Below are 18,390 nucleotides of genomic sequence, written 5' to 3' on the forward strand. Positions count from 1 at the left end.
GCTTACTAGTAGTAGGCTCACATTTTTTCCCTATTCTAAACATAATTAAACAGCATTATACCAACATTGGTAGTAATGGGCTGGCGCTCTATTTACAAAACACAACAATAGCATAATAACCTAACAATCATGATTATTGTAGCAAATCACAACAATACCTCAAATTGCGGGCAGACTATATAATCTGCCCAAATACAAACAGCTGCTTTCACCTTGATATAACAGAAGTGCTGCCCAACTACCTGCTGCATTCCCTTAACACTCAAAGTGAACAATATAAGCCAAATCCTCAGCTGATGTAAATCTACATAGCTCCATTGACTTCAACAGATCTATGCCAATTTATATCAGCCATGATTCTAGCCATTTGAGACAGCTAGAAGAGACTTTATGTAAAGAGAGACTTACTACAGAGTTTGCACCAGTTTTGTTTCTTGAATCACAGGGAGATGGATTTTGGCAGGATACTTGCTACATTACTTACACCAAAACATGGTATAGTTTGTAATGCCTCTCCCAGCTATTCTTGGTACAGCAGTCCTGGCAGGGTAAACAAGTACTAGAGTGCAGTGGTGCCTGTTTTTGAATCAAACTATTGAGAGGGCTAAGTAAAAGCACAGAAAAGTGAATGATAAAAGAAAACACTCATTTCTGATGCAGTCCTTTTAGGGTATGTCATCAGTGGACAGCGATCGATCCAGTGGGGATTGATTTATCGTGAAAAATCGATCCCTGAGCGCTCTCCCGTCGACTCCAGTACTCCAGCTCAGTGAGAGGCACAGGCAGAGTCGACGGAGGAGCGGCAGCAGTAGACTCACTGTAGTGAAGACACCACAGTAAGCAGATCTAAGTACGTCGACTTCAGCTACGTTATTCATGTAGCTGAAGTTGCGTAACTTAGATCGATCTCCCCCCCCTCCCCCAGTGCAGACCAGGCCTAGTGGATAGGGACAATATTTGTGAGGGTCATTATAAGAAAGTCCTATTAAACATGTATATATTGGACTTTTTGGGAACAGTTAGACTCAATGTGTTGGTTGCATCTTCCAAGAACATCTTAACTCAAAATGTTGTTCAGACTACAAAGGCCCCAATATAGCAAACCCATTAAGCATGTGCTTAATTTTAAGCAGTTGAACAATTTTCCTATTGAAGCTAAAGGATTACTCACTTGCTTAAAGTTGGACATATGCTTAAGTGGTTTACTGGAGTGGGGCCAAAGAGAGGAGTAGTCAGGTTGCAGGACTGGCTCTTGGAAATCTCTTTAGTATCGGCTTAGTCACATTCCTTCTAATCCCTCCCAAAAAGATAGGAAAATTTCTGGAAAGCGTCTGGAAGCAAAATGCTTGTATCCAATGTGCTCATATCTGAGAGACTGTTTTAGGTGGCCTTTGATTTCAAACATGCCATGTGTTTGATTTGGGTTTTATTTTTTTGTTTTTTTCAGATCCAGAAAGCACTTCAGCACATCCTGTGTATGATGTGATCAGATGGCTGGTAGTCAATTAGACTGGATCCAGCGGAAATGCTAAGGGGTTTCAAGAATATCTCTCTAAGAGTATCCCTTGCTGGGGATGTAGAAGGCAGATATAGAGTTTAAATAATTAGAAGCAGCACCAGTTAATCAAGTATCTGGCATACATCTTTGGCTGATATGACAAGCAAGAGTGAGGTAACATAGGTATGTATGGCAGACTGGTCATCACAATTTGAGTGGATACCATTCTTAATTTACAAATGTCTTTTTCTTGACGAGATCTATCCCTTCCATAAGGTTTATAGTGGTATCTTATGGACAATGATGGTTTCTCCAAAGATTTTAGAAGAAAGTGGAGGCAAGCCACTACATGTTCTCAATGAGACACTACCAAAATATGGAAAAAGTTTATCCAATTTTTTTTTAAGTGTATATATAAAATAGTTTATTTTGGATTCTATTAAGCTAGTTTAAGGTGGTCGGAAAGGGTTGAGTTACCTCCATTAATTAATTTCCTTATTTAAAAAAAAAAAAGAAATTAGTGGGAGCCACCACCTTATGGTCTTAGTGGAATCCTTGTTAATATAAATAAAGTTGTGGTCTTTTCCCTCCAAATGTGGTGTAGTGCTGGGTTAATTAAATTCAGAAAAGGAGAGGATGTGGGAACTTGCCAATATTAATGGAGGTTTCCGGAAGATGAACTCTCTCAAAGTCTGAGATACTAAATAAATTTTTTTTAATACAATCCTCCACTGTATTTTGGAATATTTCTTATTAGAGAGGATGGAATTCAGCTTCTCTTACCAAACCCTGTAGTCAGACCAAAATGTAAGTCAACATGTTTTTCCAATTGGTTTCTAATAAAAAATCCAAATATTGAAAGCTGAAATATGAAGTATACTTCAGATTTCATTAATGGACATAACAGACTGAGTATGAGGAGAGACAAGACCAAACAGGATGTTTAAAAAAAAAATTAAAAGGGGCAAAAGTTTTATAAAATTATTAGGTATACTACAATGTTTAAGAAGACAAGACCCCTATGACTTCTTCATAAACAGAATGTACCTAGAAATGAGTTGGTGCGTTATAAATAAATAATTAAAATGGTTAATATTCTAAGTGTCATTTAAGCAAGTAATGTTTAAATCACACTGAATTAGAAGAGAACTCAGATGGCTCAGCCTGCTACATTCATTTCTTTTAAGGATCTTGCAACACTGCCTTATAATAAACCATTATTTTTCCAGAGTTCATGGTATTGTAGGACTGCATATTGGATCAGACTAATGGTCTATTTACTTTTGTGTCCTGTCTCTGTGCTCAGTACCACAGTCTTCAGAAGTTACAAAACAACATGCCAGAGGGAAGTTTCTATGGAAGCAGTTAGTAATTAGTTCTATTCACAGAACTGTCTGATCCTACCCTTTGTGTCTCAAAATCACTTTGTGGCTCAGAGTTCCACAAACAAGATTACGGAGTACATAAAAAATTCTTTTGTAATTTTAAAATTTGTCATCTTAATTGGATGCTCCTTTTTTCTTGTATGACAAGAAAAAGCAAATACTGTAAGAGCACCTGACCAACCAAATAATTTTACACACTTCTATCTTGTGCACTCTTATTTGTCTAATATCAAAAGTTTAATAGGAGAGATTTAAATATCTGAACTATTTACATCTTTACATGATTAGCCATCTCATTGCCCCTCTCTGGATTTTTTTCTTCCCCTCTTGCTACTTCCTTTTTGAGATGAGTGACCAGAATTGTACACAACCAGAATTGTATATACTACTGAAGGTAAGGACAAATCAACAATGTATATTATAACATTATAATAGTTTCAGTATTCTTCTCTGTCCCTTCCTTTATACAACTTAACATCTTTTTTTGCTTTTGAACTGCTGATGCACACTTTTCTAAATTAAGTGTATATAAACTCAAGAAAATATTGTAGCCACTAATAGGTGAGATTAGTTAAAATTCTTTCTAGTGCATATCACGTTGCAATTTATCTCATCTCCCATCATTGCCTAATTTTCTGGCTTCATATCTGGATTAATACTCCACTTCAATAAAGAGTAGCTCATGGCTTTACTAGCTATTGTTTCAGGTCTGTATGCAGACTCAGGAAGACATCACTGCACTGGTTCACATTAGAAAAGGTTATTTTCATTACCAAAAGGATCAGAAAATTGCATTTTGAAAGAAATCTTAAGCTGAAAAAAAATATTAGAAATACCAAAAAATCTACAGAGAAGCCCAAAGTCTGCACTGGAATGCATATATTTGCATGTTGTGCATTTCCAGTTGATCTATTGAAACTTTTAGGCTTTGTAGGGATGCAAAAAGAAGTTACAACCTTCTTGAGACATTCCTTTCAGATTTCATGGCACTTGCAAGCAGCACTGCCAAGACCACTGATATACAAATCCTTCACTTCTATCCCCTTGGAATTTTCAAGCTCTGCAGGGAAATTGATGGAATAAGCCTCACGTATGAAGGACTCAAAGATAAAAAACCTGAAGATCATGACTGTTATATGATCCACTAGCCACTCATGTGTGAATCTGAGAGTCCTGAAAAGAATGACTCAGGACATTTTAGTTCAACCAGCCTGGCTGCAAAGATTCTAAATTACATGAGGCCTTGCAGAAGTTTAAAGTAATGGGGCATGTCTGTAAGAACATACAGAATACTGGGATATATATTAACTATTTTTGGTATGTTTATGTATCTAGGTATTTTACATGGCCCTCGTTACTATAGTATCTGCAGGTCTCCCATTACTTAAAAAAATGACATTGTTCTCTCTCTTCCTTAGCTGTCATCGAGAAGCAGAATTAGGATTTTTTTTAAATGAATGGATTTCTGAGCATATGGAGATTAGCGTGGGAAAGACAGGGTAGAGCATTGGATTTAATATTTGGCTCTGAAGGAGGGGATATTAACAGTTTTTATTTCTTCCAGCATGATATATTGGAACATTGGAACAAGGCTGCCCAATGTCCAAGTGCTGTAGTTCCCTCTCCTTAAATTAAGTTGTGTCACAGACATTACAAGCTCTGACAGCTCTACCAGTTGAATTTGTAACTCCTGCAAATCATAGCCCTACTTCTCATGAGATTTACAACTTGAACTTGTTTGCTGCCAGAACCAGCAATAACTCTAAGCATTATGGACCACATTTATTCTTCTCCCAAGACAGATTCTTCTGCCAGCACAGGCTTAATGAAAGAGATATTTCTGTCATGGAGCTTTAAAAGTGACAACAGATAGGACATGGGCATATGTGCCATAAACCTATTTCTTCCATAGAACATACAAGTGTCTGACCTTGTAATCTTTAACAATCTATAGCTACTGGTCTCCAGAAATTTATAAGATTGGTAGGAATCATCCATATTACTTATAACTTGTCCAGTACATTTTTGACAGTAAGACTATCCACAAGATTATGTTCAATACTAGTATCTAAAACAAATTTGAGGATTTAAGATCAAGGTGTTCTGGAAATATGCCTTTACAAATAAAGTGATATTTATTGAAAAGCTGTTTTTGAAAGCTCCTTTTCTCAAAACCATATTACTCCATTAAAGTTTATGTTTCTAAAGATACCGGTACTTTTTGGCTAAAGGCTATGCAGGAGAAGTTTCAGGCAGAATGGATTTATTTCCCCAGAACGTAAGGTAGAATACAAATTTGGAAAGGTCACTGTTTTAACAATGAAGTCATTATTATTGCTTCATAATTCAGTAATTGTATAGGCTGGTGCTTCTTTTTGAAGTTGTATAGTGATTGTGCCACTGGAATAAAATGACAAAAAACAAATGCACTGTATTGAGAAGTCACCCTTTTTTAGATGCATTTTTGCAGCCAAAATAAAGCGTAAGTAGATTTGTCAGAAATTAACATTTGGCACTTTGAAAGATGAGACTTTCAGAACACATACAAGCTGACTGCATAGAGCAGTCAGCCAAAAACTTTGCGAGAAACTATAGACAGAAAAGTATGACCCAATTCTGTCAACTTATTATGTGTTTAGAAATAAATAAGATACTGAAAAGTTCCATCAACCAGATGACTGCACAAAAGATCTTGGTTTGATGTGCCTGAACTCTGATTTAGAGGAGACCAGAAACCCCTGTGGAGTGCTACTAGGATATAGCACCTTCAGATTTCCAGAGAGTTACAAAAGACTCTTGTAGTCTCTTTGATTACTTTATCTCAGGAAAGCAGAAACACATTCATTTTTGTTGTATAGTGTGTGTGTTGAACTACACTTTAAGAATTACAGAGAGTACCATTTTGTTTCTCTTGGAACATACACTATGCTGCATATTATCCTAGGCATGTTTTTCACTAATTTACTCAGTGAAATGTGAAACATTATATACAGTTCTGTATAGACAAGATCATCATAAGTTAAGGTGTCTATCATGAAGCAACACTGGCGAGCATGGCCTCCCTTACAACCCTTACTACTCAAAAGGGTAAGGGAGAAGAAACCACTAATGAAGCAAGATTCCATTTCCATTTAATTGAGTTCTCTATTTCATAACACCAAATGTATGAGATTATGGGGATGAAACTAATCCTAAAGTGTTTAAAACAAATAAGGTGACAGAACATTCACTATAAGTAGAAAGCCTTTTAGAACAGTACAGATACAGTAACTCCCAGAAGAGGTAGCTCCTGTAATAGTATGTTTTCATTTTAATTTTTTGTTCACCTCGAAGGGCCAAAAACTGCTTATTTCTTATTCAAGAAGTCCCCGGCCAGATATTCTGATTACTGAGGTTATGCTCAGGAAAGCAAGAGTACATCTCTAGAGCCTTGATTCTCTGCTTATATGCCAGACCCATGCATGTTAGAGAAGTCTGAGGGCTGTTCTAATGTGTGCCAGCTGACAGTGGTCTTAAGGGAGCTATGATGGCCGAGCACAGCCAGAATGTATCATGCTCTGGCCTCTCCACCTCTCTGCTCCCAACATGTACCCTGTGCTGGGACTGTGGAAGGAACAGCAAAGGAGACCATTATACTGGCTCTATACCCACTGGAGTCTCCCCACAGCCAGGGATAAACGGGCAATATCTGCTCCTTTTGCATCACTGCCTGGGAATAGTAATCATCTGAGCTAAAAGTTAAAGGATTATGCAACTAAGCAGAAAGCCAGGAATGGGTTGATATACTATTTTCATAATTTTTGGCTGAACATGTACATCTAATTAGCCTATTCCAGTAGAATTCACTATTCATCATAAACTGATGAAAAGATCCCTTTCAGGCATATAGAATGTGTAAGATTTTATAGCTTGTTAGAAATAAGTGCTTTAAGGGACAAGTGTTAGGAAACTGAGCTCAAACTGCACATATAAAAATCATTCATAGGCATAAAGTTTAACTGATAAAAATATGGCTTTCTATATGGGTCCACTATGCACACATAAAATAACTCACATGCTATTGCTGGTTTTGCACACACAACTTAAGAACCTAGTTTTTGAAAGTTTGTTTCTTAATGGGCACAGCAGAACAGAAATAAAGACTGCAGTGGTGCACTAGACTATTAGGAACAATTGGTGATTCCCCACTGTCTTTGGCTAGCCTGGGATTTAAAACTATCACTCACCAGTTTCAAATCTCAACGATCTCAGAAACGACAGATATGAAGGAATGTGAAGAACAAAAATTAAGTGTTATGACCCATTTCTAGTGTAGTAATCTTAACCCATAATGGATGTAGCTGACACCACAGTCTTGTAACAGCTGACAGTAATGCTATTGCTCCTCCTCAAAGAAGTAACACCATGCAAGATCAATCAAGTGAACGCACAGTAACTTTACTACAAGCCTCTAAATACGTAGCTGAAGGCAGACACATAGTACAAATTAAATTCTCTTACATTGTAGAAACAAGGCAAATGTTAACATCTTGCATGCTATTGAACTCTCTCACTATCCTGACCCGGTCCTCTGACTTTGTATTTCCATCAAGTCTTCGGTAATCTAGCCCAGATGCCATACAGTATTGTTCCAGCACATCTAGCAACTGATAAAAAGAGATGGGGAGATAAAGCATTATTAGTATCTTTTAAAATAAGCACCATAACAACCACAAAGATTAGGTATCCTGAATATCATTTCTAATAGCCCACAGACCAGTTGAGAGTATAAATCTCTCTCTCTATTGGTATTTAACATTCTTATCCGCTTATTCTCTACGACACAATTGGTTTTCTACTTAAATCTTTTACAGTTTCTTTTATTGAAAGCAACAAAAGATATAAAATTAAAGCAGAGATCTTGAACTGTCATTGACAGTAATCTTCTATGCTGGCATGGCAAGTATTTAGTTAGATAATCCTGAGTTATAGTTTGCATCATTTCAGAAAGCACATTAGTCACTAACAAGAATACCACATTTAGGGCTTTGGCTTCACTGAATTGTTAGCTTGATGTATAACTTGAGTGTTGTTGCTAACACATCCCCTTCCCTTCCCCCCCTCACCCCAAAGTGTTTAGCTCAATTTAAGTTGTGTTACTTTCAAGCTAGCTGTTCCATTGGAGGCTGTGTGTTGATGCTTCAGTGGTGCTGATGCGTGATGCCAGCGCAGTGGGGACTCCACTACTCTGTGCTGCTAATACAAATATTCTGTGTAGCTCACGTTTTGCACTCGAGCTAGGCTAATGAGTAGGGCCCTACCAAATTCACAGCCATAAAAATGCATCATGGACCATTAAATCTTGTCTTTTGTGTGCTTTTACCCTACACTATACAGATTTACTGGGGAGACCAGCATTTCTCAAATTGGGGGTCCTGACCCAAAAGGGAGTTGCAGGGGAATCATAAGGTTATTTTAGGGGGGCCGTGGTATTGCCGCCCTTACTTCTGCGCTGCCTTCAAAGCTGGGTGGCCGGAGAACAGCAGCTGGTGACCGGATGCCCAGCTCTGAAGGCAGCACCCCGCCAGCCGCAGCACAGAAGTAAGGGTGGCAAAACCATACCATGCCACCCTTACTTCTGCGCTGCTGCCTTCAGAGCTGGGCTGCCAGAGAGTGGGAGCTGCTGACTCTGGGCCCAGCTTTGCCTTAAAAGCTGGGCTCCCATCTAGCAGCTGCCGCTCTCCAGCTGCCTAGCTCTGAAGGCAGTGCCGCCACAAGCAACAGCACATAAGTAAGGGTAGCAGTACTGCAACCCTCCCTATACTAACTGTGCAACCCCCTCCCCACCACACACACACACACACACACCTTTTTGGGTCAGGACCCTTACAATTACAACAGTGTGAAATTTCAGATTTAAATAGCTGAAATCATGACAGTTACTATTTTAAAAATCCTCTGACCGTGAAATTGACCAAAATGGACCATGAATTTGGTAGGGCCCTATTAATGACTGGAGACAACTCCAGCTAACACTCCAGTGAAGACAAGTCCAAAGAAGAAAGGCGATTACTACATTTGTCCTTGCCACTGTCCTTGAGATAACATAAGTTTTCAAGATGTTTTCTTTAGTACTGCACATTGTCCATATCAACAACACTATTTCCCATAGTGCATGTGAGAAAGAAAATGTGGTTGACAGCTGCTGCTGTCCCCTGTGCTTTATGCCTCAGGACTTATTGCTGAGGTCAGTCATGATGTAAGTCATATAGAGCTCACCTTGGTGGAAAAGGAGAAGAGAAGAACTTTATCTTTGTTTTTTCTGAAGTGATTTAAAAGCTGTTCAAGTACCTGGAAATGAACCACAGAGCAGTAATTAACTGACTTCATCCCAAGTACACCATATATATATACACACACACTTACATTTGCTAACTTTAAAAAGAGTAAGCTGCAGTTTTTCATATAATTTTCTAAGGAAAACGGGAGGCTTTGCAAGCCTAATACAGTTTCCTAGTATCATAAATGTCACTACAATAATAAAGGAGATTCTAAATAAACACACACATTTTAATAAACTCCTTCTCTGAACACATTCTGAAAGGGCAGTTTTAAAGTATCACACTAACAAAAGTTAAGTTCTAAAGGAGCTATTTGTATCTTTCAAGTTGTCCTTTAAGGGAAGTTAGTCTACAAAGCTGTAACAAACACTACCTATCTATTGTACTGCCCTGGGTTTGGGGTTTTTGTTTTTAATTAATGAATCCACACATCCACTCTGAACAGAGCTAACCTTATTTAGTTTGCTGCACTACCTCGGAGTTGAAAATTTCTTGGAACTTGTCTTCTTAAAATAATCAGTCAGATGTATGCCCCTCCCTGCTCCCCCTCTTTTCTGTTGCTTTGTTTACTGTAGGCCTCAGCTTCCCAGACTCTGCACAGACCTTGAAATGCCAATAATCCGCCCACACACAATGTTCTTCTGGTAGGGAAGCAAATAATCCAGAGCCTTGTGTATAATAGTGATAGTTATTTTCAAAAGAAGCATGTCCACATCTGGCAATGGCAGTTCAAGAGTACCATGCAGAAGCAATACACAAAGGGGAAAAGGATTTTTCTGCACCATGTCTGGAGCCTTCTCCCACTGGGCAATAAATATTTAAATTATTTTATTTATTCGGTGATAACTACTTAAACTGTTACATCTACACAAATTTCACTAAAAGTGTAACCACTCAAATAATAGAGGAATGCCTGTATTAATTTTACAGTTCTGGATAAAATCTTGAACACAAAATACTAATATCACAGTCATAACATTTTCTGTATTGTTGTGTCATTCAATTACTGGGTAAATAAGAGGCACAAATCAGATAAGGTTGCATGTTTTCCATGTGTAGCTATAATTTGTAAGTTATACAATGGACAAAATGGACTTTATTTTACTGGGAAAACAAAATATACTGTGTTAAACGTTCTACATTTGCATTTCATGTAATTGCATTAAGAAAAATTAGCAGCATGTTTAAGTTGTAAAAGGAGTTTGTCTCCTGTAATATTATGATCAGAGTAATAAATATGATCACATAATTAATTCTCCATAGGAGACAGTGCAAACAAATACACTCACTCAGTTTGTTTAAACAAAGTGAATCAATGTCATGTCTGCTCGGATTTTAGGTATTCTGAAATATAATAGCAGTGACTTTGACAAACCAATAAAAGTAAATGGTTTTGTGCTGAAGAGAAACAAAGTATATGTTCCCACACTGGAATGCTATTCTAAAAATAGGTGTTTTGAAAAAACACAAACTGGGTGAGCATACTCAAACAAAAACATAATGTTACAATTAAAATATGGTTTTTCAATATGGTGTGCATGGATTTAATTCTCATCAGGATTATTAGAAGTCCTGCAGTGAAATCACCATATTGATATTTACTGCTTAGATTTCCACTACAAATTATATACTGTACAGCTGTCAATCCTGCTTTTGATGTTTTAAAGATAGAATCACAGGATCATAAGACTGGAAGGGACCTCAAGAAGTCATTTAGTCCAGTCCCCTGCATTCATGGCAGGACTAAGTAAAATACCGGCTTTTATAATTCATCCCTCACCCTAAACTAGGCAAGATTTTTTGTTTATATTTACATGGTACTCCCACAGAGATACTTGCATTTTCCTACTTATTTTCTTCATTATTTATGAAGCCAGTAAAATCAATGTCTTAATCAGACACGTATATTCCCAGGAGATATATACTTACTAAACAGAAGCTTTCAAACAGGTGCAACCAATGGATTTTTATGGAAGTATTATAAAAGAAGTTCTAAAACTACATTTTATTTCTAACAGCCAGGTATTTAATATACATTTTTATTTAAAAGTCATATACACAGTGAACATTGGTAGACTACTGTTACCCAAAATTTGAGGAAAACTGAAGGAGTAATCACACAAGTGAAGGTTTTGGCCCATGTGATTATGGGGCAACTAGTACGTGACTCAGCAAGCTATGTAACCATTCTGTTTCATCACTCCTACTCCCCCTCCAAAAAGTCAATGATATTTTTGTGTAGAATAATGCTCAAGGGCATGCAATCTACAAGCACTGTACCTCAAAAGTGATGAGTTATTTGTCTTTTCATTACACAATTCTCACTTCACAACTGAGGTGTACTGGATTCTCTCAATGAATATTGTCAGGCATTATTTCTTGCATGTTCAATTACACCACATCTAAACAAGTGCTTTTGTATTACATTTATGGACAAAACAGTCCGAATTGAAAACAGAATGCTATTAAAAGGGGGAGGGGAGCTATTAAACAACCACACATGCAAGCAAATACCTTCCACCTCTTGTTATTTACTACAAGAAAATCTTTAATAGCTACATTTCTGCAAGTTTTATAACATTTGGTCATATTTATTTCCCCACATATATTTTTTGTTTCATTATTGATTTTTAAAAAGTGTTTATGAAATATCTTCTGAGTCTTAATTTATGGTGACATCGCTGTGCATTTTTGAGGCTTCCCATGAGAACCAGAGATCGTCTGGATACCTTTTCTATCATAATAAAAGCCCATCAGTATACTAGAGCTATAGTTCTTTTGAGAATGCAACACATACAGGGACATAATCAGAGAGAATAATCTGATCAAGAAGAACGTTCACAATATTATTTGAAGCAGCCTTGTCAAAACAATTTATTTGAAAATACTGTACATTTGAGATCTAGAAGAACAGGAAGTATAGGTTTAATTTATTGTGATTATTCAGTTCACAGACAAAAGCTATCACCCAAGATCACACATTGAGAAAATTTCTTGAACCTATTCAGAATAGAAAACAGGTTAGCTAATCTGTTCTCAAAAAGGTTAACATCCATTGACGTCTCCACTATTTTAAATATATACCGTATATACTTGTTCATTAGTCTGTTCTTTTATAAGCCGACCCCCCAAGATGGTTAGGTAAAAATCGAAAAAACTGTATGACTCTTTCATAAGCCGACCCTATATTTCAGAGGTTGGCAAACTTTGGCTCCCAGCCCATTAGGGTAAGCCGCTGGCGGGTCAGGATGTTTTGTTCACCTGGAGGGTCTGCAGGCATGGTGCCCCTCAGCTCCCTGTGGTCACAGTTCACCGTTCCTAGCCAATGGGAGCTGCGGGAGCTCCCACTGGCTGGGAATGGCAAACTGTGGCCACAGGGAGCTGAGGGGCTCCAGGCCTGCAGACCCTCCAGGTAAACAAAATGACAATGTATTAGATATTCAATTCAAGGATTCCATAGAGTTTAAAATCATAAAATGTAGGTGTGACCTGTTTATAAGCCTACCCCCGCTCTTTGATGCACCACTTTTTTTTTTTAACCAAAAATATTCGATTTATGAATGAGTATATACAGTAGTACACCAGACATTAAAAAAGGCATAGTGGCATTTAAAAATTACTGTCAAACATTTTTAACTTAATGAACTTAACACAAATGAATGGCTTGCCAATTACAGAACCAGTTTCTCCTCCCTTGGTTTTCACACCTCAACTGCTAGAACAGGGCCTCATCCACCCTGATTGATCTAACCTCGTTATCTCTAGCTTGCTTCTTGCTTGCTTATATATACCTGCCCCAGGAAATTTCCACCACTTGCATCCGAAGAAGTGGGTATTCACCCACGAAAGCTCATGCTGCAAAACGTCTGTTAGTCTATAAAGTGCCACAGGATTCTTTGCTGCTTCTACAGAACCAGACTAACACGGCTACCCCTCTGATACTTAACACAAATGTTATTTTTCAGTTATGCCAATTTGACCCACTATAGCAATGAAGTCAGATACAGTATTGATGCATTTGAAAGTATTTTTATTTTTAGAACTGAAATAGCAACATTTAAAATATTAAACTTGCAAGGATAATCAAGTGTATTTCTATAATCCATGTCAATTAAATTTTGTCATCTTCTACAAGTTTGAAAGCTGAACCCTCACTTTTTATAAATAAAACCAATCGCACAAGACCAACATATGTTATTAAAGACCCACCCATCTTAATTTTTTATCTTTTATATATAGTCCCATCTCCCTCTTCCATGGGGATAGGAATGGCATTACACACTTTTGGAAATGTTGTTGTACAGTGAGATGCATTTCCTGAAGTGAGACAAAATCTGAGGTCTCTTTAAAAAAGGAAGTAGTTATTTTCCATTTAATCAGGTATTTCATTCCACTGACACTTAGATATACTTTAAGATTAGATACTGCAACCATGCGTTTAAGTGGGTTAAAATGAAAACAGTCATTAAGCAGGTTTCTCCAGTGATGTCAGATTATTAGCATCAGAAACAACCAGGCATGATGGAGGACTTCATAACAGTAATCTACTGGGATCTCTTCAAAACATGTTTTAGCAAAAATGCCTAATACGGTAGCAGTAAAACAAAACAAAGGAAAAATTCTATGAAACAGTCAAGCAAAGCAAAAACTAATACAGTGTTTCTCAAACTGGGGTCGCCGCTTGTGTAGGGAAAGCCCCTGGCAGGCTGGGCCGGTGTGTTTACCTGCCCTGTCCACAGGTCTGGCCGATTGCGGCTCCCACTGGCCATGGTTCGCCGCTGCAGTCTTTTAAGATTCTAATTATATGAATATTAGATCCTCTATTAATATTTTAAATCTTCAGTTTTGTTTACTCAAAAAGAAACTTAATGGCTTTTCAAACTAGCCGCTTCTCTTTCAAATCAGTGTTGTGGTCCTTGTTTTCACAAATTCCTCATGCAACATTATACATTTTATTAAATGTATTTTATTTCATATTCATTACAATATTAGTAATTTAAGATCTTTAATGTAAAAGAATACCATGAGAACTTTTAATATCCGTAAGAATCATAGTTTTAATGGCACTGCCCTGCTCCTTAGTTTGAAAGGGATTAGAAAGCAAATCTAATTTTCATCAAAGACTTGAAGTTTCTGAGTAACCAAAATAAAAAGCTTTCAAGTCCTTTCCCACCTATAAATCTTTAATTAGACATCTTGTCCTGATCTCATTCTTGTGTGTTATGCAGTGTTCTTGGTACTTTGGGGGAAAAAAAAGTAGTTTTCCTGCTGAAATGAAAGAGGGGGCAGAGCATGTCACGATTCCAATATATTTTTAAAAATTAATTCTCCTTTCTTTACATTTTTACACACATTAATGAAATCAAGTGTACACACAATATTGCAGACTACATTAATATAAACCTACGTTTCTCATACCGTATGGACTCCAAACTGAAGACTAACATAGGATGTGCTAAAAGTTCATTTATTATTTGATCTTCACTTTTTTAACTAAGTTTCTAAATATAAAAATGTCTTATGGTCCAACCAAGACACAATTCACAAGCAAATAAGCAATAAGACTCACTGAAATGGGTTTTCTATTGTTATGATGCATTAGTGGAGAAAAACAGGAATGAGAAAGTCAAGTAAACTAAGGATCATTCCATAAACAGTATTTTCAATAAATAATCTTTCCCTTCTACTACGTGTGCAAGTGGATTTGTTACTCATGAAAGTAAGGGATTTACAGGAATGGACCACCTAGAAAGATAGCTTATGTAAGCTTACTCACACACACTTATCACAACACAACTCAGTTTCACCTGGTGTGATAAATGGCAGGTTTGACAATGTTGCAATGTGGTCAGATTGAAATATCAGAGATTAGAATGAGAACAGAATATTTTTTTATTTGCATCCTAAGTGAGTGTGAATTAAATTCCACACTCAAATCCACTGCATAATCTAACCACCTATATTTACTGGCTATTATATTACTACTTTCTTTTCAAGTATTGCCCAAAATGTATAGTGACAAAATATTCATCCACAATATAAAGCTATTTCAGGGAAAAGGTTAGCAATCATTTGAGATGCTCAGATCATCATATTAAAAATGGGAATTAGGGAGCTTGAAAACACAATGGGGTTATGCTTTAGCCTCTTCCTTCTGTAAACCTGGCTTCAAATCCTGAATTTGTTCATAAGTGAAAATAAATTCCACGGCCTCACCCATGTCCACAGATAATGGAACAACTAGGAGTCTCTGCTAAAAAGAGGTTCAGGATTAAGAAAAGTTACAAATCAGGTGTGCAGAACTGTGAGGGTAATATTATACACCATCTACTTACAGCATGTTCAGTTCCCTGCTATTAGTCATTATCTTCCAGAATTAGCATTCCAGACTATTGTCATTGCATTGTTTTATCATTAATATTGCTAGCCTCCAGGAGCACTAGAGCGTGACCTACTTCCCTCATTCCCTCTAATATACAGTACTATCCTATCTTAAAAGCATTGAGACTAGGCACGTCTCTCTTGCCATGCCAAACTAACATTCTAGAAAAATTAAAGGAGGAGAAAAACCTGCTTTAAAAAGAGCAAAAAAGATTTAGACAGCTCAGCAAGAGCAAAAATTACCCTGTCTCATTTTGACACTCTAAAAAGCAAACATTTATTTTGGTTCACAGCCATACTTGAGAAAAACAGCTACACCCACTACACATCTACTTCCACATATAACAGAAAAGCCCAATATTTATTAGAATCACAGCTCATGACTCCCAGGATTCTGAATGCTACCTAATCCGCAAGGATCTATTCTTCCATTAACACTCACCACAAGACACGACCTCCTTAACATTTATGCCAAGGAGTGAATTAGTTTTTGCCCAGCACCTCAAACAAATCTACATAAATCCTATGTATAGTATTCAAAATATAGTAATGATCTATTTCAAGCTACTTTCCATTTCATCGGAACATTTAAACCTAAAGTTTTAGAATGAATGTTGTTCAGGACATACTGTTCTACTATGCTACTGCATATCTATGTAGGAACAACCAATGTGAATTGAAAGGAGAGGTTACTCATCCTGTGAAGTAACTAGTTTTTCAGGATGTGTGTCGCTATGGATGCTCCACTTGAGGTACACATGCACCCCATGTGCCTTTGATTGGAGATCTTAGTTAACAGTGCCCATTCAGCTGCATACACACTCTACTCCACCTCATGCTCTGCTCTGGCTATACAGAACTGCACGGGCAAACCACCCTCAGTTTCTTCTCTATCACAGAGCTTCATAGCAGAGAACTCTGAAGCAAAGGGGAAGGTGATTGGGTACCGGAGCATCCATAGGGACACACATCTTGAAGAACTACAGTTACTGCACAGGCAAAATAACCTCTACTTTGAGTACTATTCCTATGGGTGCTCCACTTCACTTAGGACTGAGCTGCACCCTCTAAGGAGGTTGGGGGGGGGGGAGGGGTTTCTGAGTTGGATACAAGATCGAAGATAGTACAGTAGAGCCAAATACAGCATCAGAAGCTGAGTCATGAATTACTGTATAACGTTCAGAAAAGGTGTGCATGGAGGCCCCAAGTTGAAGCTCCACAGATCTCAGCAATGGAAACATTCTTAAGAAAGGCTACTGAAGCAGAAAGAGATCCATTGAATGGTTTAGTACTCTAGAAGGAGGTTTGAGACCATTAGACTGATAACAAAAAGGTAATGCAGCCTGAAATCCATCTAGAGCAGGGGTCGGCAACCATTGGCTCGCGGCTCGCCAGGGTAAGCACCCTGGCGGGCCGGCCCGGTTTGTTTATCTGCCGCGTCGGCAAGTTCGGCCGATCGCGGCTCCCACTGGCCGCGGTTCGCGGTCCCAGACCAATGCGGGAGGCAGGAAGCGGCGCGAGCCGAGGGATGTTCTGGCCGCGGCTTCCTGCCTCCTGCATTGGTCTGGGACCGCGAACCGCGGCCAGTGGGAGCCGCGATCGGCCGAACTTGCCGACGCGGCAGATAAACAAACCGGGCCGGCCCACCAGGGTGCTTACCCTGGCGAGCCGCGAGCCACCGGTTGCCGACCCCTGATCTAGAGAATCTTTGTCTGGAAACTGGATATCCATTAGATCTGTCCACAGAAGACACAAACAACCTGGAAGATTTTCTAAATGTCTTAGTCCTGTCCAAGTAAACAGCTAATGCCCACCTGAGTGTATGTATTGCCATATCCTTATTATTCAGGTGTGGTTTAGGGGGAAAAACAACAAGAGTAATAGTTTGGCTAATGTGGAAGTCAGACAACACCTTCAGTAAGAATTTAGGATGTGGTCACAATGTGACCTTGTCCCTGAAGAATAATGTGAAGGGGGGATTTGCCATCAGAGTCCCTATCTCCCCAGGTCTTCAAACATAAGTAATGGCTACCACGAAGCCGTTTTCATAGATGTGTCAAGTAGAGAAGAGGTCACCGTTGGCTCAAAGGGATATCTCATAAGGCAGCTTTGTAGAAGTGGAGCATTAGTAGAAAAAGATGATGATGCCATCAGTACTAGGTGAATATCTAGAGAAGTAGTAGTCTCTATCAAAGGGGTGTCAGGCATCTCTCACTGTGACATCTCATGAAAATTTAACTCCTGTGGTACTGACCGAGGTGGCAGCCATGACTGTGGCAGAGGAAGTGGACAGTACTGCAAGCTTTACGTGCTCCAAGGTGTGTCCACTAGATGACACTCTGATCTTCTGCAGTGTTGCAATGGTAGATACTGAGAGCCTGGCTGACTCTATTGGTACTGACTTAGAAGAGGTAGTCTTCTTCTCCTTGTTGCCACGATCCCCTGACAATGTTAATGAACTTCTGGAGCTAGAACCCTTACATTCTTTGGGGTTAGTGCTGCTTATGGTACCTGAGGACCTACAGCTTTGTGGGTACTGAGTCAGGAACTGGGGGGAGGTGAGGGTAGAGGGGAGATACCGAAGTAGCAGCCTCAATTCACGACCAGGGTTTCTTTGAGGTAGATTCCCTACCTGGGGAACCTGAGCTTTGCTCCCTAATGACTTTTTTAAAGTATTTGAGTTTTCCTCTTAGACACTCTATGGGAGAGTTGTGTGGAAATGGTTTAGGAGCTCTATTTACTCAGAGACGGATGTATGGCAGGGTGGGGGATGTCTCTATGGCTTGGGTGAGAAGACAAATGGAGG

At 38.5% G+C, this 18,390-nt stretch overlaps 1 protein-coding gene across 8 annotated transcripts in view; it reads right to left on the reverse strand.

Annotated features, from left to right (window-relative positions):
* Nucleotides 1–18,390, reverse strand: part of ERCC6L2 (ERCC excision repair 6 like 2) — a 173,655-nt gene that overhangs the window by 120,181 nt on the left and 35,084 nt on the right. For all 8 annotated transcript variants that reach the window (XM_045020537.1, XM_045020539.1, XM_045020540.1 and 5 more), the window contains 2 exons: nucleotides 9,142–9,213; nucleotides 7,384–7,529 (listed from right to left, as the gene is read on the reverse strand). In XM_045020537.1, the coding sequence (XP_044876472.1) occupies nucleotides 7,384–7,529; nucleotides 9,142–9,213 (218 nt within the window). The remainder of the gene's footprint in view (nucleotides 1–7,383; nucleotides 7,530–9,141; nucleotides 9,214–18,390) is intronic.

This window comes from Mauremys mutica, chromosome 6, assembly GCF_020497125.1.
Source record: "Mauremys mutica isolate MM-2020 ecotype Southern chromosome 6, ASM2049712v1, whole genome shotgun sequence".
Taxonomy (NCBI): Eukaryota; Metazoa; Chordata; order Testudines; family Geoemydidae; genus Mauremys; species Mauremys mutica.